This window comes from Mycteria americana, chromosome 8 (assembly GCF_035582795.1).
Source record: "Mycteria americana isolate JAX WOST 10 ecotype Jacksonville Zoo and Gardens chromosome 8, USCA_MyAme_1.0, whole genome shotgun sequence".
NCBI classification, from domain to species: domain Eukaryota; kingdom Metazoa; phylum Chordata; class Aves; order Ciconiiformes; family Ciconiidae; genus Mycteria; species Mycteria americana.
Window position 1 is genome coordinate 21,719,233 of NC_134372.1, and position 23,813 is coordinate 21,743,045.

Genomic DNA, 23,813 nt, shown 5'->3' on the forward strand with positions numbered 1-23,813 from the left:
TTAAGAGCCTGAGACTATCCCTGGAACACCTTTTTCCCCCTCCCTGTCCCCCACCACACACAGGCAGGCTGTCGTTAGTCCTGCAAGCCCAACTCCTGGAGTTCAGGTGTGAAAATTAAACAAAGAATGAAAAAACCCTCCTTTCCTTCATAGCTCTCCTATGGCCACCTCCACTGTCAGCTACAAACCCCTTTTGCTGCACTATCCTTCCTCCCTCTGCACTGCCTGGGTGACGATGGCCAGGGTCAGAAGGGGCAGCCGTGATGCTGTTCAACAGGCGAGTGAAGCGAACACCACTATTGACTGTGTTTGCCCTGGGAGAGGGGGTCTGGCTTGTAACAGCGTTGGAAACCAGTAGCACATGAAGATTTAGGATTAGAGAAAATAAATGGAGGGGGTGTGTGAAACGACACTCTAGATCTTCTTTGCATGCTTTGCTCCGCCCTCCCCCAGAGCAACCGGGGATTCCCACACTGCTCCCCACTTCCTTGTGAGTCCCCCACCACAGTCTCTGGGGTGCCTCCTGCCTGGGATCTCCTTCTACCCTACCCACACAGCCTGAGATCGTTCCCTCTCCTCCCACAAGCTGCACAGGACATACCGGCTCTTCCCAGCCCGGGATGTCTCACCCTCCCGTGCCCACCTGTGAGCAACAGAGAACCCTCCCCACTCCTCCAGGAAGGAAATCCTGACTTGAGCCCGGTGTTTTCCTGAATAAACCATCACACAGAGGTCAAAACAAAGAGCTACCAGGGTCAGGCAAGTACTATGAACATGCAGGGCACAAACACGGTCTCTGTTCCTTTGGTGACTAGTGAAAAAGCAAGAAGATGGGTCCCTCATACCAGTCCTGGTCCCTGCGTTCTCCCCTCATACACCACCGCCCCAGGGAAATCCCATGCTCCCACAGGTATGTCCTCCAATGCTACCGAACTGTACGTCTACTGTACTGTGGACAATTCATCGCTGTAATCTCCACTATAGCCACTGATCTCATTTGTCTGGGAATGGCATCTGCTGCTTGGTATCATTCAGTATTCATTTACATTTGCCCAGAGACAGCATGGGTGCTTTCCTTTTTTTTTTTTTTTTTAGAAAACAAAATACAAACATCATGAAATTAATTAATCTATCCTCCTGTTTCTCCCAAATAAGATTAGTTGAGAATCTCTCTACTCAGGTCTGACTCCCTACCACATTTTCAGAGGATATTGCCTGAGCTCTTATTTCCTGAGCATCTGCACCAGAGCTCTCCTGTGTTGCAGAACAAAGAACAAATTCTCTTTGTTGTCCCGTAACAGGATGCAGTGATGTACAAGATCGAGAGATGGTCCCTGCTTTATTGAGCTTACCCTGAGTTTTGCCTGGTTCCAGGTGCTCAGAAACATGTGGGATTCATTTCGGTGGGCAGGGCTACACTGAGAAAAGACAGGATTGTTCCCTTTTCCAACTCCCAAGAAGACAGCAAAGGAGAAATCACGACATGGGTTTAAGCCTGCTTTCTGGCTTAGGGTCAGTGCCAGACTTCCTCCAGGATCCACTCAAAATGCTAGCCTAAGCTGCCTTGTCTTTATTGCTATTTAATTTGGATCAGGCAAATACAGTTAAGAGCACATCCCTTCTTTTTGTTTTCAGCTAAGAGGCGGTCCATGTTCCCCAAGCACCAAGCAGAGCCTTGCAGTTCAGAGAGCTCACGGTGCTAGAGAGGTTTGCCTGTCAGTAGGAGACGGAGTTGTACATGAGCAAACATTAGAAAGAGTAACAGCGGGCAGAGCGCAGGCAGCTGCCCTTGCACCCTCTTTAATACCTGTACTACCAAGCGGTGCCTGGGGAATTCACACACCAGACATCAAAACGCTGGGAAGAGCATGGGAAGAGCACAGCAGGGAGCAGACTGCTCTCCAGGATTTGCCTGTTTGATCACCAGAGAGATGTCAGGGCTGGGCACTGAACATATGATAGCACTTTCTATTTCCATCCTTTAGTATTGTAACACAGGTTTAGAAGAAAAACATCTCCCTTGATTTAACTTAAAACAGAAAAAAAAATCAGCAAGAGCTGCTTCATTGCAAATATGGAGTCTGCACACAGGCAGGTGGGGAAAACCAGCAGGAGTTAAAATCCACTGAGTTATTTCAGTACCAGCCTCTGCTTGGGCAAAGCCCCTCTCTAAACCCAGGGGTCAGCCTGGGCAGCCCATACTATGGGAACCTATGCCACAACCGCACTGACAACACGAGCCACTGGTGGCTGTTTCAGGGACTATGGTGGGCACCCACAGAGCATCAGGGGTAACAACACGGCTTGTGCACCAGAACCAGCATGTCGTGCTAGTTCAGCTCCCCATGAACAGAGTCTGAGGCTGCTTTTTCTCCTGCCCTCTCTATTCCCATCTCATGTGCTGCTGCTCCAACTTAGGCACTGGGAAGGGGCTGGAGCTTGTAAAGAGCAACAGGCAGAGCGTGGGGCTGGGGTGAGGTCCACTGACCCATGACCTGAGAAAAGGTCCCCGTCACTGAGTTAAGTAGGTCTGCACTCCATCAGCACTGTGCCTTGAAGAGCTCCGGCATGATGCTAGAAGAGAGAGCAATAGAGCTTGCTCTGATGGGGCTCATTTACTCACTTCTTGTAGCAAAACTATTGCAGCTGTTCTGGTGCACTTCTGTATTAACAGGGCTTTCCAGTTAATTGTCATTTGAACTAGAGCGTAAATGGTTAGAAAGATTTTTCTTCATTAAAATGTTGTCAGTGACAGGGAATTCAACAGAGCTCTGAGAAAACTGCTACAGAGATAGCCTTGTTTTAAAGTCCATGGCTGGTTTCTAGTGGGAATGCTTTATACACTTTACATCAAACCCTCACTCCATTTTGCCTTTGTCAGCTAGAAGAGCCCAGTAACAAAGTTTAATTGCTGCAACAAGTTAGCTATAGCAGTCTCCTAATTTTCTGTTCAGCTAAATTATTGAGCCAGACTCAGGGAAAGACTCAGACACAACCATCTGCTTCAGATGTTTAACTGCAAGCTCCGACACCAAAATCCAGGACCTGATGCTCCCTGTGGCACTGTTTAAACCTTCACGGGCACTGCCCGAGTGGCCGCCAGGGACAACAAAGCACAGAGGTGTGAGCTCCTCCCTTTTCTGCAGAGATACACTGCCTGACCCAGGCAGCCAAGGAAGCACAGCATCTGAATTTACTCCTGGTTGCTCCAAGGTTATAATCCTTGAGTATGCCCCAAGAGATATAATCTTTTCACGTATAAATTATCCTGGAGCCAGTCTCCTCATACACAATAACCTCAGGTTGGGGTATTCACAGAGGAAGGTGGACTCCCAGTTTAAGTCCTCTCTTACCCTGATGGTACTCAAGGAAATTCACCCTCTGAAGACGATCCCAGCCCCTGCCTATGAACCAGGAAGAAAGACAGGAGAGGCAAAGGGCACCTGCTCAACATTTTCTTGTCGACACTTTCTCACTGTGTACCAAGAAAAGCAAACTTTGTTGGGCCAAAGGCAAGAGGGCACACAGTCAAGAGAGGGGTACGCACTTGGGAGGCAGGTCTCTGCTCTGCTGCCAGGGCTTCTTATCTTTTTGGCATCACACAAAAATTGGGCAAAATTCAGCTATGGTTTTGAGAGCAAGACCAGACCTTAGGAGACCTCATTCCTGTGAGTCTCCTGACCCATTAGGTTTAATGTCTTATTCCTTAGCCTCCCTCTGGCCAGTTGCCCAGCTCCAGTGGAAAGCATACAGAGGGCTCCTCACCTGGATGAACCAATGAACCACCCCGTGTTGGCAATGGCAGTTCCCAAGGAATGCAAGAAAGACTCCAAACTCCCCAACAAACAGAGATGGATCCAAGGCTCCCAACTCTGATTCAGCCAGACTAGCCCACAGGAAAAAGCACATATAGTGGCATTTCATGAGGGACTTGCTCCTGCTGACGTTAGATGTGGCTGAGACACATTTCTCAAGACGGACCTCTGGGGACCTGAGGTTCATCTTACTCCGTGTCTGGCTTCCATGGGGACTTACACAGTGGTTTGACAACAGGTACTCAAGCCAGAGCAAGCAATACGCTTCAGCAGCACAGAGCTCGAGGGTCCATGGCTGGTAAAGGGACTCACACAGTGATTTCCAGTGCCTTGCATGAAGGGGAGGAATCATCATTTTGGACTCAGAATCTGCCTAAATCTAGTCTAAATAATTGAAATCTGCTTTGGGTAACAAGCCTTTCACCAAGAAGCATGTTTTCCAGTCCTTTAACCATCTCACAACTTCACCTAGGACTCCCTCTCATTCCTGACTGTCCTCCTTGAGCTGTAGACACCAAAACCAGATACACCATTGCAAACAACAGCTGTCACATCACCACCAAACAGAGCTGACACAGAAACAGCCCTATTTCTGACTCTTTGGCTGGACCATTCTACCAATGACAGGGAACACCCATCCCCAGAGCTACCAGTCGAGGACTTTCCAGCACTGAAAGTGGCACACAAAGGAAAGAAACTTTCACCAGACACATACATGGAGAAAGATGTACTTACCCACTCGTTCCAGGTCTCTGGGTCTGAGAGAAGCGCCAGTCTGTGTTAGGCTGAGCTTGCTGCAGAGGAAATAGAAGAGTTTTAATACCTCCATTCTTGCCTTTGAAAATGAAAGCAAACTGATCCTGGATTATTTCAGTCTGGACTATCAGCATGTTCTTTCCAAGTAAAGCAAATCAGTTAGAACAAAAAGAAAGCCCCCTCCCTCCCGAGTATTTCTGAACCAGTATGAATACTAAAAAGCATGACAAAAACTATTCAGCAAACAATCTTCCAAAGCAGCTCAGGAAAACAGGCTGTGAAAGAAATGAAGCATGAAATAAACTGATAAGGGCATCAATTCAGAAGGAGCAATGGTACCAAAGTAATGAGCTTGGAGGAGTGTGGGAGTGGGGGTGGCAGAGTTAATTGATACTGAGAAAGATGCTTTTAATGCCAGAAGGTAAAATGATAAAGACCTTTCTAATCTGTCCTTCTTCTGTCCTTAAAAAGGCCTGCCTGAGATCTTGATTTCACACACTGTATTTGAATTACTTTTGCTAGATGCTGTGGCCTCAGAGCATTACAATATTTTTCTGTCCATGGAGAAAAGAATGAACTTCCAACAGCAAAAGAAAAAAGCATTATTTGTTTAGGAGACACAATAAACTTTGGACACAGCAGCACACTTTGTAACTTCATTAGTAAGCCCCCGTATCGCTTTCTGCCTGTGTTATTTTACAATCAGACAACGAACATTTTGTAAATAAGGAAGGACAAGAAGCAGGCTTGCATATTCCTGTTTGAATCACACCTTTGTGAAGAGCACTAAATAGCAGAACTGTTTTCTGTCTGGAAGACATATACTTCCAAAAATCGTAATATTCTTATTTAAGTCCAGAATGATAACATGCTACCTGGAAAGGACATTTCTCTCAGTTACCTTAGGAATGAACAGTTCATAGTCCATACAGTGGAACATCAGTTTTATAGGATCATTCTGCTTGTACATGCAATTACTAAGGAAAAGTGAAGATGGGTACAGCTGACCTAGATTTTTATTTAGTAGATGTGATTTCACTAATTTCTCCACAGCTTTGATGATTCTCATGAAAGAATATATTAGAATAAATTACTCCCCTGAAATAGAGGCCCCACTGGTACCCGTGCTGCATGCAAATTAAGCTGTTTAAATACTTGCTCTCCGGATTTCAGATACACATTTTTGCACACGCTGACACACAATCCTGCACTAGATAAGCCCTTCCCAATCTATATTTTGAATTCCTGTTGTAATTACCACTTTCAAATTTAGGGCAGGCATTTATGACACAAAATTGCTTTACTTTTTATATCCCAAAGTTATAAAAGCTACAGCTAAACACAGTCACCTTACATCCATATTTAGACATCTGAATACAAGTGGCTAAAGTTTTCAAAGCTCACTGCTGCCTAAGTCTCTGCAAGCCCAAGGGCATGTAAGGTCACCAGGATCTTTGTAAAAAATGTCACTACGTTCAGTGCTGAATAGTGAATTCAGCCCCTCACTCAAAATGACCAAGCTGGAAAATTATCCCTTGCTGGGGTACAATCAGTAATTAATAACACTTGGGAGTTAAGAAATGAGAAATTTCTACAATGCATCTCTAAAACAGAGCAAAAGAAACACCTACAAACTTTGCTTTCAGATAACCTCCTCCCATGTCACGGTTCATATGCCATGCAGAATAAAGGGGTTAAACAGAATCAAGAAGTTAAACACCCAAACACCAGGTTCCTGACCATGCTAAGAATCACTTTAAAAAGAAAAGAGTATTAACAGGGCCAAGGGAAAACTCTCCACTTCTACAAACACACAGTCTTTGATTTTATAGTGCCACCCAGCCCCTTCTCCCACCTCCATCAAGCTGAGCCAAAGCTTTAACCTGCCACCTCCCAGGAGGTGACAGTGGCACATGTTCCCTGAAGCCACCTTCTTAGGTGGAAGGACAGACAGAGAACAGCCAACTGGCCTGGATATTACAGACCGTTGCGCTTAGCAGATAGGACAGCAAGAAACACCCATCTCTTACCCCATCGCACGGACTCGCTAAGGTGCTGGTCACCTGCTCATAGGCAGCCATGGTCTCCACAGTGCTAGAATGGCTGAAAGGTTTTACAAAGAGGAAATCATTCTGGTCAGACATGGGTGAGAAACAAGAGGTGTAATTCTGTGCCTGGGAGGTCAAGCCTGCTCCTCCCACGTCCAGGTACTCGATGAAGCCATCTGGCTTCATCTGCCCACAGAAATGGGAAGCGGGCTTGCGGCCAGTCCCTCGGCAGCAACCCGCAAAGGTCCAGCTGGCAGCACCAGCTTTGAGACACCGGGCAGCCACCACAGCAAACATCACACAGAACACAAGGGAAATGGACACCAAGGAGATGATGAGGTAAAGCGTTAGGTTGGTATCCTTGGGAGAAGATTTGGGGAGGTCCAAGGACTTGGCGAAGTCCTGCACACTGTTTTCCTCTGGAGAAATTACTATTACCACAGAGGCTGAGAGGGACGGTGTCCCATTGTCCCTCACTTCGACCACCAGCCTGTGGGGATCTTCTAACTCCCTGAAAGCCTGTGCAACCCTTATCTCTCCAGAGTGGCGTTCCACTTGGAAAGGCAAAGCCTCAGCAGTCTCCTGCAGCTGGTAGGACAGCCAGGCATTATGGCCACTATCAGCATCAACAGCTACAATTTTGGTGACCAGATAGCCAGGTTCTGCCAAGGCCGGGATGGTTTGGTGGAAGGCAGAGCCCTTGGGGATAGACGGGTAGACAATGGTGGGGGCATTGTCGTTCTCATCCAGGATGAACACATGGACCACAGCAGTACTACTCAGCGCAGGAGACCCAGCATCCTTCACCTCCACGGGCACCTGGAACACCTTATCCTGCTCGTAGTCCAGAGCTCTCATCGTGTAGATGGTGCCATTGTCCTGGTCTATTTGGAAGTAGGTTGAGATGGGTACATCTTGCATCCCGTTGTGCAAGATGGAGTAGGACAGCTTGGCATTGCTACCCTCATCGGGATCAGATGCTGACACTGAAAAAACAGAAGTTCCAGGAAGGGAGTTTTCCTGAATGTGAGCTGTATCAAAAGGGCTGGAGAAATTTGGTGCATTATCATTCACGTCAGCAATTTGGAGGTAAAAGGTTTTTTGTGTGGTCCTCTGTGGGGACCCTGAATCCACAGCCCTCACTGTGATATTGTATCCACTGGCCTTCTCCCGATCAAGGGGACCATTTGTGACCAGTGAAAAATGTTCTTTAAAAGATGACACCAGTTTAAATGGGAGCTCTTTCGCTATCTGCAGACGGACCTGCCCATTGGCACCAGAATCGCTGTCCTTCACACCAATGAGGGCAATCACAGTGCCCGGAGTTGCGTCCTCCTGCACTGGGCTGGAGAGAGACGTCAGCACGATCTCTGGGCTGTTATCGTTGATATCGATTAATTCCACTCGCAGGTGACAGTGTCCTTCCATGGCTGGGGATCCCTTGTCCCTGGCTCGAACCACAATCTCGTAAGCACTGGATTCCTCATAATCCAACAGGCCTTCAGTTCTGATCTCCCCTGTCCAGGGATCTAAAGAGAACATCTTGGTGAATTTACCAGGTATGTTATTGCTAGTTTTGAAAGAATATTCCACATCCCCATTGGGACCTTCATCCAGGTCGGTAACATTCAACTTGGTGACCAGAGTGCCTACTGGCACGTTCTCCTCCAGAAGTACCTTGGATATGGGTGGGTCGCATATAGGAGGGTTGTCATTTGCATCCAGGACATGGATGGTAACCTTGGCAGTGCCGGATTTCATCGGATTCCCTCCATCCAGGGCTGTCAGTGTTAGGTGATGAACAGCCACTTTCTCTCTATCCAGTGCTTTTTCAAGTATGATCTCGGGCATTTTAATGCCATCTCCTCTCACATTGATACTCAGGGTGAAATGCTCACTGGGGCTGAGCTCGTAGGTGGAGATGGAGTTAGAGCCCATATCCGGGTCTTCTGCTACCTCCAAGGGTAGCCGAGTCCCAGGGTTGGCTACCTCAGTGATCTCCAAGACCACCTCCAGCTTGGGGAACTGGGGCGCGTTGTCATTCACATCGAGGACATCCACCTCAACACGGTGGAGCTGGAGGGGATTCTCCATGACAAGTTGGAGGTGCAGGAAGCACGTGGGGCTCTGTCTGCACAGCGCCTCCCGGTCCAGCCTGCTGTTCAGGAGCAGCACACCCGCCGCCAGGTCCACCTGGAAGTGCCGCTGCCCACCCTCGCTCACCAGGCGCAGGTTGCGGGCGGCCAGGCTCCGCACCTCCACCCCCAGGTCCTTGGTCAGGTCGCCCACCGAGGAGCCCGGCTCTCGGTCCTCGGGCACGGAGTAGCGCAGCTGCGCGCTGCTGCGAGCCGGCAGGCAGGAGAGGGCTGCGAGCAGCAGCGGGAGCTGCCATGGCAAACTCCGTCCCCCGAACATCCCGTGCCGGGTATCCGAACGGAGCAGCGCGGAGCGGAGCGGCGGTGGCTCCGCGCAGCCTCCCCCGCCTCCCCGCCCCTGCTGCCGGCCCCGGGAGCCGCCGCCGCGCCGGAACCCCCGTGCCCCGGTGGGGTCCGAGCGGGTTGCGCAGGGAGGAAGCCGCCGCCAGAGCTGCCAGAGCCAGGCAGGGAGGGATGGAGGGGGCGGGGGGGGCGATCGCAGTGTGTCCGGCTGAGCCGCTCCTCGGCACGCAAAGGCACGCAAAGTCGGCGAGCGAAGGGGATGGACCGAGTGACAGTTTTACGTCTCTCCACAGCCCGCTCCTCCTCCTCCTCCTCCTCCTCCTCCTTTTTCTCTCCCTCCTCCTACTCCTCTCCCTCCTCCGCCGCCTTCCCCAAAATACGCACGGCGTAGCTCCCCCACCCCCCACTCCGCCGCCGCCATTCCGCCCCCGCAGCGCCGGGAGGACGCCGGGGACTCCCGGCAGCGGGAATCCCCGCTCCGCCCTCCGCGGCTGCTGGGAGCGGGCACCGGCGGGCACCCCCTCCCCAAAGTCGCCTGGGGGTGCCTCATCCCGAGCCGCTCCGGTGCCGAGCCCCGCAGACGCCGGGGCTGCGGGACACGCTCCCGAGCTCACCTCGCTGCACAGGGTGGGATCCGGCGGGTTGGCACCGGCTGGACCCGCGGAGGGTTTCACAAACATGAACTCGCTGATGTCTGAGACCGGCGAAAAACAGGAGCGGTAACGCGGGGCAGGGGGTGCCGTGGCCATCACCTGTACGCCCACCACCGTATCCCCTTGCTGAGGCTCGTAGTGCAAGTGCCCAAAAATGTGGCTGGGAGGGGGCTGAAGCGTGTTCACGCTCTCCACACAGCAGCCGTGGTCGGCAGGTGCAGAGCCCCGCCGGAGGCACTGCACGCCCAGTGCTGCCAGTGCCACCAGCAAGACAGTGGAGATGAGCACTAGGGATATGATCAGATAAAGCGTAATTGTGGGTAAGCCCCCACCATCAGTGGCCCGAGCTGCGGAGCCCTGCAAGGCCTCTGGACCCTTCTCCTCCACCAGCACCACCAGTGTGACAGCTGTGGAGAGCGGGGGCTCCCCAGCATCCCAGACCACCACCAGCAGTTCATGTGCAGAGGCATCCGTCTCCTGCAGGCCCCGCGTGATCCGGATCTCCCCAGAGCGCAGGGCCATGCTGAAAAGCCCCGGGTCTGTGGCTTCCACGAGGTGGTAGGAGAGCCAGGCATTGCGGCCTGAGTCCGCATCTATTGCCACCACCTTGGTGATGAGAGCAGGAGGGACAGTGGAGGGGGAGATTCGGAACTGGGTAGCAGAGTCCTCCCCAGCCCTGGGGAAATGCACCCGTGGGGCATTGTCGTTCTGGTCCACTATAAAAATGTGAACCAGTGTCCTGTTCCTCAGGGCTGGGGAGCCACCATCAGAGACCTCCACATGGAACTGGAGATAGGTGGTTTGCTCATAGTCAAAGGGGAATTTGGCAGAGACCTGCCCATTTGTGGGATGTATGGAGAGGTAGCGAGTCGGATCCAGGCCTGGATCTGTCCCACCAATGTGCAGGATGGAGTAGGAGAGGCGGGAATTCTGCTCCAAGTCAGGGTCAGCAGCAGACACTGTAACCAGCATGCTGCCCACCGGGTTGTTTTCTGCCACCAGCACTTCATAGGAAGCTTGCTCAAACTGGGGCGTGTTGTCATTGACATCTGCAAGGGTGATTGGCAAGACAGTGTGGCGGGAGAGCGGAGGACTGCCCAGGTCCGAGGCAGAGACGGTTACATTGTAGTAGGCAACATGCTCCCTGTCCAAATGGGTGCTGGTTAGCAGTGAGTACTGGTGCTCATAGTCCTTACGCAGCTGGAAGGGAAGATCTGGAGACACGTGACACTGGACCTTGCCCTGCTCACCAGAGTCCCTGTCTCTGACGTGTATCACGGCCACCACTGTGCCCGGGGGTGCATCCTCGCTCAGGGAGCTGGAGAAGGAGGTAAGAATGACCTCAGGGGCGTTGTCATTCACATCAGTGATTTCCACCACCACGCTGCAGTGCTCCTCCATCATAGGTGATCCCATGTCCTTGGCCTCCACTTCAATCTCATACACCGTTGCCTCCTCGAAGTCCAGGTTGCCATGGACGCGAATCTCCCCAGTTTGCTCATCAATGGCAAAGATCTGGCGTAAGGTAGCTGAGTTGTGGCTGCTGAGGGAGTAGCGGATCTCTCCATTGGGCCCTTCGTCCACATCGGTGGCATTTAACTTCACCACAAGGGTGCCCAGAGGCGAATTCTCCACCAAGCGGGCTCCATACGATGGTCTGTCAAAGACTGGGTGGTTGTCATTTGCATCTAGGACCTGAATAGTGATGCGTGTCTGGCTGGATTGGGGGGGAGAGCCCCCGTCTTCGGCAGTCAGGACCAGGTGGTGGAAAGCTCTGAGTTCCCTGTCCAGGGCCCTCTCCAGCACCAGCTCAGGGAACTTCCCACCATCTGTGCGCACCTTCACATTGAGGTTGAAGTTCTCATTGGCACTCAGGTGATAGGTCTGCAAGGTGTTGGTGCCCACATCGGGGTCCTGGGCAGGCTGGATGGGGAAGCGGGCACCCAGGGACGCCAGCTCGTAGATGCGCAAGGAAACCTCGTCACTGGGGAATTCCGGGGGGTTGTCATTGATATCCAGGATCTCCACCTCGATGCGGTAAAACTCCACTGGGTTCTCGATGGCAAGTTTCAGGTGGAGGAAGCAGCGGGAGTTCTGCCCGCAGAGCTGCTCCCGGTCTATCCGCTCGCTGACCATTATAACACCTGTGTTCACATTGACCGAGAAGTACTGGGAATCTGAATCCGACAGTACCTGCAAATTAGCTGCCGCCAGTTTCGCCACATCGGTGCCCAAGTCCTTTGCGATATTGCCCACAAAGGTGCCCCGGGTGAGCTCTTCCGGGATGCTGTACCGGATCTGAGCAGAGGAGCTGTGCAAAAACAAACAGAAAGAGAAGACACGCGGCAGTCCCAGGGACCGGCCCGCCTTCCCTGCCCTCGGCATCCTTGCCGGGTGGGCAGCCGGGGAGCGATGCCTGCCGCGCTCCGGGGCCGCGCTCAGCGTTCGCCGCTCCCATTCATTGTTTGGGGCGGACGCGGTTCGACGGGGGCGGGGGACGCCGCGGCTCCGCGCGGCCGCCTCGCCATTGGTTCCGAGCGCCGCGCCGCTCCTCCAATCGCCGCGCTCCTTTCCCAGGACAGCAACACCGGCGCCAATCGCAACCCGCGGCGGTTGCCGCGCGGCGCGAACCTGCGGCGCCTCCCCGAGCAACGGTGGCACCACGCCCCCCGCGCCCCGGCGGGGGAGCAAGGGCAGCCCTGGGGGAAGGCGCGGTCCGGCCGCCGGGCGAGCCCCGCGCCGGCACTGCCTTCCCCTGCCCCTAGGCTCTCACCTGGCCGGGGTCCCGCAGCGTACCGGTAGCGGAGAGGAAAGCCCCGGTTTCCTTCGGTAGGGTCGCGGGGGGCAGGCAAGGCCGCAGGAAGGTGAAGTCGCTCCGGTCGGAGCCCGGGGAGAAGCAGGTGCTGTAGCACTGGGACTGGGAGTCGGTGGGTCGCAGGGTGACCTCCATGTACTTAAGGGTGCCGTCGGAGCTGAGCTGGAGCTTGGGGCTGGGGTGCTTGAAGAAGTCCCGGGAGGGTGACTCGGTAAGCCAGCAGCAGCAGCAGGGTGAGGCGGCAGCACGGCCTCTGCGCCGGAGGCACCGGGCGGCCAGGAGGGTGATGGTAGCAAGCGCCACAGTGCTAACGGCTGCCAGCGCGATGATCAGGTAGATGGTCAGGTCTGGCTTCTCCTTGGCACCAGCCAGGAAATCCCGAGGCTTGTAGGTCTCCTCCAGGGTCACCTCCTCCAGGGCCACGGTGATGGTAACAGTGGTGGAGAGTGGTGGGTTGCCATTGTCTGTCACCTGGACAATGAGCTGCTGTGCTGCTACATCGGTGTCCTGGAGGGCACGAGCCACCCGCACCTCCCCAGTGTACAGTGACACATGGAACAAGGAAGGGTCGGTGGACTGCGGCAGCAGTTGGTATGAAAGCCAGGCATTGTGCCCAGCATCCGCATCCACTGCTGTCACCTTGGTGACCAGGTAGCCCAGTGGGGCAGACAGCGGGACCCTCTGGAGTGCTGGGACGTCACTGTCACTGGCAGGTTGCAGGATGGTGGGGGGGTGGTCATTCTGGTCCAGCACAAAGATGTGGACAGTAACGTTGGCATGGAGCGGGGGGGACCCCGAGTCCCGCACAGCCACAGAGACTGGCAGAACCTGCAGCAGCTCAAAGTCAAAGGTGCGCTGAGCGTAGAGGTTACCATTGTCAGGGTTGATGTGAACGAAGGAAGAGGTGGGGGCACCCTGCACTTGGCTGCTCTCTATGAAGTAAATGAGGCGGGAATTATCCCCGTCATCGGGGTCCGAGGCAGAGACAGTGCACAGCAGGGAGCCAGGTAGGTTGTTCTCCAGGATGAAGGCATCGTAGGAGGGCTGCAAGAAGCGTGGGGGGTTGTCATTCACGTCAGATATGTTGAGGAGCAGTGTGAGCGTCGTGGTGAGGGTGGGAGACCCACCATCCTGGGCGACCAGCTCCACTACATACTGTGAGGTGGACTCTCGGTCCAGGCTCTCCTGGGTGACCAGGGAGAAGTGGTTCTGAAGGGACCTGATGGCAAAAGGCACATTGGGGGAGATGTCCAAGCTCAAATCCCCGTTGGCCCCTGAGTCTCGGTCTCGTACATTGAAGAGCCCCACGACAGTCTCTGGTGGGGTGTCTTCCAGAATGGGGTTCAGCAGGAAGGTGAGCAGCACCTCCGGGGGGTTGTCATTGGCGTCCTCCACTTCCACCTGCAGTACACAGTGGCCCTCCATCTCTGGGACCCCTCCGTCATGGGCTCGCATGTAGATCTCATAGAAAGCTGATTCCTCAAAGTCCAGGGCCCCACTCACCCAGACCTCGCCGCTGCGGGGATCCAGGGCGAAGAGCCTCCGGACCGAGTCGGAAGTGTGAACCCCAAATGAATACTGTGTCTCCCCATTGGGGCCCTCATCGGGGTCAGATGCGTTGAGCTGGAGAAGCAGGGCCCCCACGGGCATGTTTTCCGGAACTTGCACCTTGTACATGGTGCGGTCAAAGGTGGGTGCGTTGTCATTGACATCCAGGACCAGGACCGTTATCTGCGCTGTGCCCAAGCGAGCTGGGCTTCCCCCGTCCGCAGCCGTCAGCACCAGCTGCAGTTCTGGCTGCTCTTCCCGGTCCAGGGCACGCTCCAGCACCAGCTCTGGGAAGAGTTTGCCATCCTGCTGCTGCTTGACGTCCAGGGAGAAGTGGGAGTTGGGGCTCAGCCAGTAGGAGCCTACAGCATTGGTGCCTACATCGGGGTCCTGCGCGCTCTCCAGTGGGAAGCGTGCAGCCACTGTGGTAGACTCGGCAACACGCAGGGTTAGGTGACCAGTGGGGAAGTTCGGGGAGTTGTCATTCAGGTCCAGGATCTCCACTTCCAGGCGGAAGAGCTGCAGGGGGTTCTCTGTCACCACCTGCACTGACAGCACGCAGCTGGCAGACGCTCCGCACAGACGCTCCCGGTCCAGCTGCTGGCTCACCACTAGCGCGCCGCTGTCCAGGTGCACAGCAAAGTGGCGCAGGCTCTCTTCTGAGCCCAGGCGCAGCCTGTGACCTGGCAGCTCCTCCACCTTCAAGCCAAGATCCCGGGCCACGTTCCCCACCACAGTTCCCACCTCTGACTCCTCAACCACCGAGTAGCGGATCTGCCCAGAGACCCAGCCGCAGAGCAAAACCAAACTCAGTACTTGCCATTTGCAGGCAGGTCGCTGGAAGCTGACGCTCTCCATGTCTGTGCACATCCGGCCCAGGATGCAGCAGGCACTGGGGAGCTGTGAAAAAATCCCTGGGTCTCTCTTCCACGGCTTGGAAAACAGCTCCGGGGCTCCGGCAGGCTGCGGCTCCTGCTGTCAGCCTCTGAGCAGAGGGGGTGGGCTGGGGGAGGGGAATTGAATCACAGCCCCAGTGCGGAGGTGGAAGGGGTGGGGGGAAGCAGATTCTCCCCCCCCCCCCCCCCCCCCCTTCAGATCAGCGCCCAGTTGGCCAAGAGCTCCGTCCCCTCTCAGACAGCCATGGCTTCCCGGAGATGCAGGAAGTGGGGTCCTGAGCCGACATCAGCAGGGCTGCCACCCCCAGCCTCCCCTCCGCCAGCCTGAATCACTTGCTCCGACAGCTCACTTCCCGTTCGCAGGGAAACTGCACGTCCTGGCAGCCTGGAAGCTAGGTACCAACCCTCCCTGTGCACTCCCCCTTCCACAATGCTGGCTTCACATCGCGCCCACAGACAAAGGGCAGCTGTCATGAACATGGGCCAAAGGACTTTTCAAGCCCAATGAAAAGGTGCTTGTTAGAGCTGAGGTGCCAGGGGCTCTTCTCCCACCTCTTTTTTCCCCCCTAGCTAATGCTTTGGCTGCTGCCTGCACCCCATGATTGCCTCTGTAAGTGAGGCATCACTGCCACCAGTACCACCATCAGCCAGGAGACCTCACACCAAGACAGGGATGCCCACCCCTGTGGGTGTTGGAGGCAGAAGCTGGGAAGGCAGAGATGGGTGAACCATTCAAAGCTGGAACACAATTGCTCCCCACACACACCCAGCTGGATGCCTCTTCCTCACCCTGGGACAAGGAAAGTGTCAACCTTCACAGTACCTGAGTCATTGCAAACACACAGAGCTAGCCAGCAAGCCCGCTATCTGACCACCGCTGGATCGCAACATGAGGTCAGCATGTCAGACTGGAAATGAGGCCTGAGCCTCCCACCTGGCAGACATACGTACTGAAATTCTGTGGCAGACACAGCTTTGCAGCCAAGCAGTCTCCCAGAGGGCAAAAGCAGGGGTCTCAGCCTCCCCAGAGGGGAGCAGAGCAGTAATTCCCCTCTCCCTGTCCCAGAGGATGGTGGCAAGCTGCAGGGTGTTAGCTCAGTTCACATCCCTGCAGAAGCCTTGTGCAGTCATGCCCTGGAGTCCTGTCCTCGGTGCACTCCAGGTGACCCTGACCTTCCTTGGGTCCACGCAGACCCTGGGGTGCTGAGGTCCGCAGGGGTGCGGCAGGCAGGGGAGCCAGCTCCTGCCTGGGACCCTGCCTGCCCCCACCACCCAGGCACCAAGTGGACCTGGGGGAATAGGCAAGAGAGGCTGGGGGCACCCATGTCCAGCACGGTGGATGGTGACAGGGCCACCATCCTTCTGGACGAGGACAGAGACGGTGGAGGTGCTGCCGTCGAGGGGCCTCCCTCCCCCCTGCAACCCCTCCCTGCCCATTCCAAGAGCCAAGGGCCGGGACCACCCTGCTACCAGTCAGGGAGAGACGGAGCAAGGAACATCGTGATTGGTGCAGAACACTGCCCGGGTCCCGCCTACTGCCTGCTCCGGGGAAGGGAAGGCATTCTTAAAGCGCAACGCAGCAAAACGCTGGACAAGTGGATTCCCCAGCGTCCAGAGACCGATACTTGTTTGGACGTACTCATTCCCCGAGGGCTTCCGACGGTGCCACCAGAGGAAGCTGTCACGGTAACCTTGACTCTGGCATGTGCCCTGTCCCCATCCCAGGCAGGGCCCCTGACAGCACATCTGGGTGACAGACATTGCCGCTGACAACATGGGGTGCTGCACCCCTGGGAATGTGTTTGGAGCTGCTGCAGTGCCTCAGCAGAAGCCCCCTGTGAAGCCCACATGGTGTGGGAGAATCCGCTCAGTGTCCCGAGGTGGCTCGGTCACCGAGAGGCTGGAGCAAGGGACAGGCTTCACATGGGGGATCCTGCTGTTGCTCGGGTTGCCAATGCCTGGGATGGGGATGGTGGCAAGGCAGGAAGGGTATGGGGTGTCTAGGATGGAGAAGGAGATGTCACCATTCCGAAAGGCTGGAGCTCACCCTGTGGAAAGGCTCCGACCCAGATGACCCAGAGAGCTGAGGGATCACTGGAGATCCTGCAGGGTAGGATCCCTCATGGCAGGACACACCACCTGCCACAGATGGGGCCAGTACCATCCCCACTGCATTGGTTTTGGGGTCTGGCTGTTGCCCTGCAAAGCAAAGAGGTGTAAAGCCTTTGAAGGCTTGACATGGTCCGTGGCATTGGGCTGGATCTTCTTTGACCATAAAGACTGAAAATGCAGGGCCCAGTGCCAGCCCAGCTGGTTTCTCACTGCCAGTGCCTTTACAGTGTACTACTGGGGAGTAGGGGGGGAGCCATGGGTAGGGCTCGGGCTTACCTTCTGCCCATTATCACCTCCTTCTAGCCCCACTCTCAAATCATTTAGTGCCCCCACCCCCAGAGGCATCTTGCCAGGACCCTTTGGTGGAGGGGACATCCTTGTCCCCAGCTGTAGCACGACCCACACAATGCAGAGGAACACTTGCTCCTGCAGCTGCTGCAGCCATTCCCACCTGCCACAGATCAGAAGTGCTGAGTCTGACCAGCGATGCAAGAAGAAGAAAAAAAAAAGGCAAAAAAAAAGCATAAAATAATTCTGAGAGGTTTCTGCCTCCGTCTGTGATTAGGCCACAGTGATCAGGCGGCACACGCAGCCCCACACCCGTGCGCAGCTTCCGCTGCAACCTCACTTCCTTCTGCTCCGAGGAACCGGTCGCTCCTACTCACAGCCTCCTGGGAAGGGACACATTACTGGCACCAACTGCCTTGGAAATCACCCCCCCTGCTTCTGCTGGATCCACTACCCGGCCTCACCTCGGAGGATCGAAGCGTTTCTGTAATTGAAAGCTCTCAAATTAAGCTGCACAATTCCCACTGGGGGAGAAGCACAGAAGCTGCCTGCTATGTGCAAATGCCTTCCTGGCTGCACTTTGTTCAATCAGGACATTAAATGTCACCCAGAGATAGCATATTACAAATCATGCAGGGCTTGTAATAGGGTTGTTAAAACAACACCTGGGTGGAGGACTCACCATCCTGCTCAGAGCCACAGTCCAGCTCAGTGGAGCCCTGCAAGCAACTGGGGTAGTCTGCAATCCCACCCCCCTCCCCCAATGCAAACATCATCACAAAACTGCCATGGAAACAAAACATCAGAGGTCAAACATGAAGTGGGACACGGATGGGAGAGACTGCTCTGTGGCCACAGTCTGCCAAACGGAGGAACGAGCATCATCCTTCAGCTTTTCATGGTGCACTGTGGGAAGCGACACCCCAGTGCCCCACTGGCAGCTGGTGGCTCCCAGCCCCATTTGCACCCCAGCCCACACCAGGGCATGTCACAGAGAGGCTATGTTCCCCTCCCAGAGCCTGACCCTGCAAGTGCTCCCCTCGACTCTCATTTTGCAAAGGGAAGGAAATACCATTAGCAGCAAACTTTCTGCCAAGGATTTGCAAGCGATTGCAAGCTGACCTCAGCCTCCACCAATTACTCACACATAGCATCCCCAAAACTGCATCCCAAAGACATATGTCTGCTAACCTGAGCAAACTGACTCTCTTGACCCTGCTCACCACAGTGCAAATATCATTGACATTCAGGACAGCTCATTTGACTTTGAAGAAGACCTGTTCAGCTGTAGCTAACCACTCTTCAGAAGCACGGCATGACTGGATATTCCCCCCAACCCCAATCCACTACCATATGCATATGGGACAAACGAACCATGGCTCTGCCCGGCACTGAGACATGCCAAGGAAGGAGCTACATTACCTTGGCAGGCATGGGGAGCCGGCTGGCAGTGCCCATGATCTGGTGGTACAGCCCTGGCTCACCATTCCTCATGGTGCTCTGGCAGCTCCCCATGGGGCTGGAAGTGAAGGGCTTTTTACATAGGAGATCACTCTGGTGAGAGTCCATGGTGAGATAAACCTGGTGGTAGAAGTTGGGTGGCGTGAAGCCACCCCGCACGGCATCAATGTGGTGGAAGGGCCCTGGTGTCCTGTATAGGGTGCTCCTGGAGCTGTTGAACAGCTCCTTTGACTGCCTCCACTTGTAGCACTTGAAGATGCCCACTGACAACATGGTGATGAAGAAAGCTGCTGACACCAAAATCACAGCCAGGATGAGATAGAAAGTCACATACCTCCTGGGATCATTGGCGGGTGCCACATCAGTGAGGTCAGTGAGCACCTCCTTGACCATCTCGGCCACAGAGATGGACACAGTGGCACTGGTGGACAGCACAGGCTCCCCATGGTCTTTCAGCAGGATGACTAGTGTGTGCTGGGGAGCGTCATCCTCCTGGAGCTGGCGGGCTGTGAAGATCTCTCCACTGTGCAGCCCAACTGAGAAGAGGCTGGGGTCAGTGGCCTGCAACAGGGTATAGGAGATCCAGGCATTGTACCCTGCATCCACGTCCACTGCCACCACCTTGGTGACCATGTGCCTGGCAGGAGTGCCTGGTGCCACCACATTGGTATAGGTGGCGATGGTGTTGGGGTGAGGGTACAGCACAGTTGGGGCATTGTCATTGAGGTCAGTGACAAACACACTGATTGAGACATTAGTGGCCAGAGGTGGAGAGCCGCCATCCTGGACCTGCACCATCATGCTGAACTCCACCTGGTCCTCATGGTCCAGGGAGGTGAGCAGGTAGAGGGTCCCATTCTCTCGGTTGATGGAGAAGATGTGGTCTACAGTGGGATCACCCTGCAAGAGGGTATAGGAGAGATGGGCATTGCGCCCAAAGTCCGGGTCTGTGGCGCTCACATTAAGGATGGGGATGCCAGGCACGTTGTTCTCCAGCACATAGACATCATAGGAGTCCTGGGAAGACTTGGGCGCGTTGTCATTGACATCTGACACCTGCACCAGGATCTGTTTTACCACAGACAATGGTGGTAAGCCCGAGTCCCTGGCTGTGATAGTGATGTTATACTCTGATGCCTTTTCCCGGTCCAGAGCTGCTTTCGTTTTCAAGGTGTAGTAATTTTTGAGGGAGGAGCTGAGCATGAAAGGGATCCCAGGGGAGATGAAGCAGTTCACCAGACCATTGTCATGGGAGTCCAAGTCCATTACACTCAGCAGAGCTACGACTGTCTCTGGGGCTGCATCTTCAGGCACAGGGCTGTACACAGAAGTCACTGTCACCTCTGGAGCATTGTCGTTTACATCCACGACTTCCACCAGCACTTTGCAATGAGCCACACCAGGAACAGCGCCCTTGTCTTTAGCCTGTAAGTAAATCTCATACAGCTTCATTTCCTCATAGTCCAGCTGCCCCTTGACCCTCAACTCCCCCGTGGCCGAGTCCAGAGCAAAGAGTTCTCGTACCTTGGCAGGCGTGTGGCTGCTGAAAGAATAGATGATGTCTCCATTGGGCCCATCATCCAGATCGTACGCACTGATCCTGGCGACGAGGGTACCACTGGGCGTGTTCTCCCTCACGCTTGCCTTGTAGGTGGACTGGTTGAAGACCGGGGCATTATCATTGGCATCCACAACGTCAATGTGGATCTGCACGTGGGCTGACCGTGGTGGGCTGCCTCCATCCAGCGCGGTCAAGACCAAGTGCAGCTCCCGTTGCTCCTCCCTGTCCAGCTCCTTCCCTAACACCAGCTCCGCGTACTTGCTGCCATCCACTCTCGCCTGCACGTCGAGCGCAAAGTGCGGGTTGGCGCTGAGCTGGTAGGTCTGCAAAGAGTTAATCCCCACATCGGGGTCTTGCGCGCTCTCTAGCGGGAAGCGCGCCCCGGCCGCCACCGACTCGCTGATTTCTAGCCTCGCCTGGCTGCTGGGAAAAACCGGGTCGTTGTCATTGACGTCCTGGATCTCCACGGAGCCGCTGTACAGCTCCAGCGGGTTTTCCACCACGATCTCAAAGCTGAGGGAGCAGGGAGAGAGCGCGCCGCAGAGCTCCTCCCGGTCTATCCGCTCGCTCACCAGCAGCGCGCCGCTCGTCAGATCCACCCCGAAGTACTTCTTGTTGCCGCCGGACACCACCCGCAGCCGGCGCCCCGGCAGCCGCCCGAGGTCCAGCGCCAGGTCAGCTACCACGTTCCCCACCACGGAGCCTCTCCGCGCCTCCTCGGGAATCGCATAGCGAATTGCGGCGGAAACCCAGTCGGAAACGCCGAACAAAAGCAAGAGGCTCAGTACCTGCCCCGTCGTCACCCCGCGGTTCCTTACAGCCACGCCGTTCATCGCACAGGATGGTTGCGCTCTCCGCTTCGCGCCCCTCCGGCTAGAAATCCTCAGCTCGCCCCGTCATGCCGCTGCCCAGCGCGCCCCGGGAAGCGGCGTCCGGCGGGAAGACGGGCATTGCTTTGCGGGCTCCGCGGTGACTCACTCCCAGGCTGAGACCGTCTGCGCCTCATCCCGGCTCCGAGCGGGGCCGGGCCGCCAGATTCCCCCCCGCTCCATCATTGGCCGACAGCGGCACACAGAGTCCCGGCCAATAACTGCACGGAGCGCAGGGCTGCCGGAGCCGCGCCGCAGGGCAGCCGCCCGCAGAGCACCGCCGGGAGGGAGCGCGGCGGCCCCGGCCCGAGGGCAGCGGGGCTCCAGCCGGCTGATCCTGAAGGGAGAGCACAGCCCGGCAAGAAACCCAGCTAATACGGACAGCCGGGCTGGGAGAGCGCGGACAGAGGCAGCGTAGATCGGGCACGGTGACTGCGTGTGCGGGCAGGAAGGTGTAAGAGTTGGCGGAGAGGATGACGCCAAAAGGGGCGATACGGAAACAGAGGGGGTGTCCCCCGCGAAAACCTCGTTGGAAAGAGGCAGCGGGAGCAAGAAGGGGAGGGGGAGAGGGCGGGAGGAGGGATGGGGAGGGTCGGCCGTGGCACGCAGGGCGCAGGAGAGACCCAGACCCGGCACGACGCGCCAGCTCCGAGTGTCCTTCGGGACCATCGGGATGCCCGTCCTCCCACCCAAGTGCTTGGTCAGCACCCTCCTGACGTCCCACGGCGTCAAGACGTCGCGCCTCTGTGCGCCACCAAAGCAGCGTCGCCGGCAAAAAGACACCGATTTCGTGCTGCCGAGTTACGAGCAGCTCCTCCGGCCGCAGCACACAGTCACCCCGCGGGGCAACTCCTGCCGCAGAGTTCCCAGGAGCATCGCCCCTCCTGCTCCCCACCGCCACCACTGTCCCAGCAGGCATCTTCCCTGACAAATCGGATACATCTCGGTTTATATGCCCTCCTGCTCTCACCACCTCCCAGCTTGCTCCCTGGTACCTGTTTCCACCAGCCAGATGCAGGGAAATCACAGTCTGTGACGTGCTGGTTCACCGGGGGCAGAAGCGGTTCCCGTTCCCCGGCAGCAACAGCCCGGCAGGTCATGGTGCCACATAGACCACGGCACCAGCAGCACCTGGGCCAGAAACAGCCAATTCTCGGGCTGCCTGCCTGCATTTGGGGTTGTTGCTGTCAACATACGTCGGGTTTCCGACGTTTCGAGTGCCCATATGGATAAAACTACCGCAATTTCAGCGTTCGTTGTCCGTCACCCGCGCAACTGCTCAGCTCTCACGGTGCAATGGGAAGGGGCCAAGGGAGCTTGATAAGGGAGCTCCAGGAGCCCTGTTAAAACCCGGCTGTGGCCCAGAAACACAGCATCCAGGTCTATTCCCGCAGTCGAAACTGATAAGGAAGGGCTGGCGATGTCTGGGAAAGAAACCGGAGTGGAAATTCCAGATAAGCATTCGTTCACTTATCGAGAGAAACAACAAGGCTCTCCATGTCCTGCAGAACTGGCTTGGAAATGTTGTGGCTGGTTATCCATTACCCTGCTGCTGAGTGGCTTGTGGAAGGGCTGCAGATCACTCGCACCAACGTGGGAGACACAACACCCACCAGAGCGACAGGGACCTCAACTCTGGCTACGTGTCCTCAACCTGCACAGTCCTGTTAACTGCCGTGAGCACACGGGATCCACCCTGAGACGCAGTATTTCTGCGCTTATATATGAAGATTCAACAGTATCAAATGGGTCCGCACAGTCTTTTCTCTCTACATACTCAGCTGTTTCCTTTCCTACCAAATAATAGTTGCCGAAAGATAAACCGTATCAGCGCTACTTACCATTCTTATCACCAGTCCACAGAATGTGATAAAAGGCTTCATATGGATAAGATCCAATGTTAGTCATCTGTTTGTATTTTAATAGAAAGTAATTCTGGAGCAATTTCAAGACTGAGAAGGAAAACGATATGCTTTACCCACCGCAGCTGCATCCTGCACCTAAGTACACGTTTTGCCTCTCTGTCCGTTTTGAAGCGCTTCTGTAACAGACCGTGTCTGCGGGCTCCCAGTGCTGGGAGCAGATTTCATTTCTCATAGGCCCATAGCAACCAAATCCCAATTACCTTTCTTTCTTACATATAATTTAAAAAGAAAAAAACCACAGCTCTCCTGGAGATAAATCTTGCAGCAGTCTTCAGTCACTTATTTTCTCTGAAATAAGCTCTGAATCTTTATTCCAACCACTGCCTATTTCATCTTTCCTAAGCTCTGTTTACCGAGCAATTTCTCTAACCTGCATATCGCAATTATTAAGGAGTTTCTCTTCATATAAGTGCACACACAACCCGTATTCAGAGTACCTTGTCCACTTAATCCCAGCAGTAGTAGGATGGGCAAGCAGCGGAGAGCTGAGTACAGTGAAAAGATCTCGGGAAAGGCATGGAAGATTGAACGTTTCCATCTCCTGTATTTCCACTGATCTGGAGACGTTGTGTCTCCTTCACTGTGATGGGAAGCCTGAATATTGAAGGCGATGCCTCGGAGCTCCTGA

The 23,813-nt window shown here is 55.1% G+C and overlaps 1 protein-coding gene across 11 annotated transcripts in view; it reads right to left on the reverse strand.

Moving 5' to 3' along the window:
• LOC142413727 (protocadherin gamma-C5-like) overlaps positions 1 to 23,813 on the reverse strand; it is a 56,706-nt gene that overhangs the window by 17,816 nt on the left and 15,077 nt on the right. For 4 of the 11 annotated variants that reach the window (XM_075510145.1, XM_075510150.1, XM_075510155.1 and 1 more), the window contains exon 2: positions 4,551 to 4,609. In XM_075510145.1, coding sequence (XP_075366260.1) covers positions 4,551 to 4,609 — 59 coding nt within the window. Of the gene's footprint in view, positions 1 to 4,550; positions 4,610 to 6,601; positions 9,353 to 9,671; positions 11,898 to 12,483; positions 15,125 to 18,791; positions 21,427 to 23,813 lie in introns of those variants that run through there. The other 7 variants (XM_075510153.1, XM_075510151.1, XM_075510146.1 and 4 more) reach the window with 7 other exon arrangements.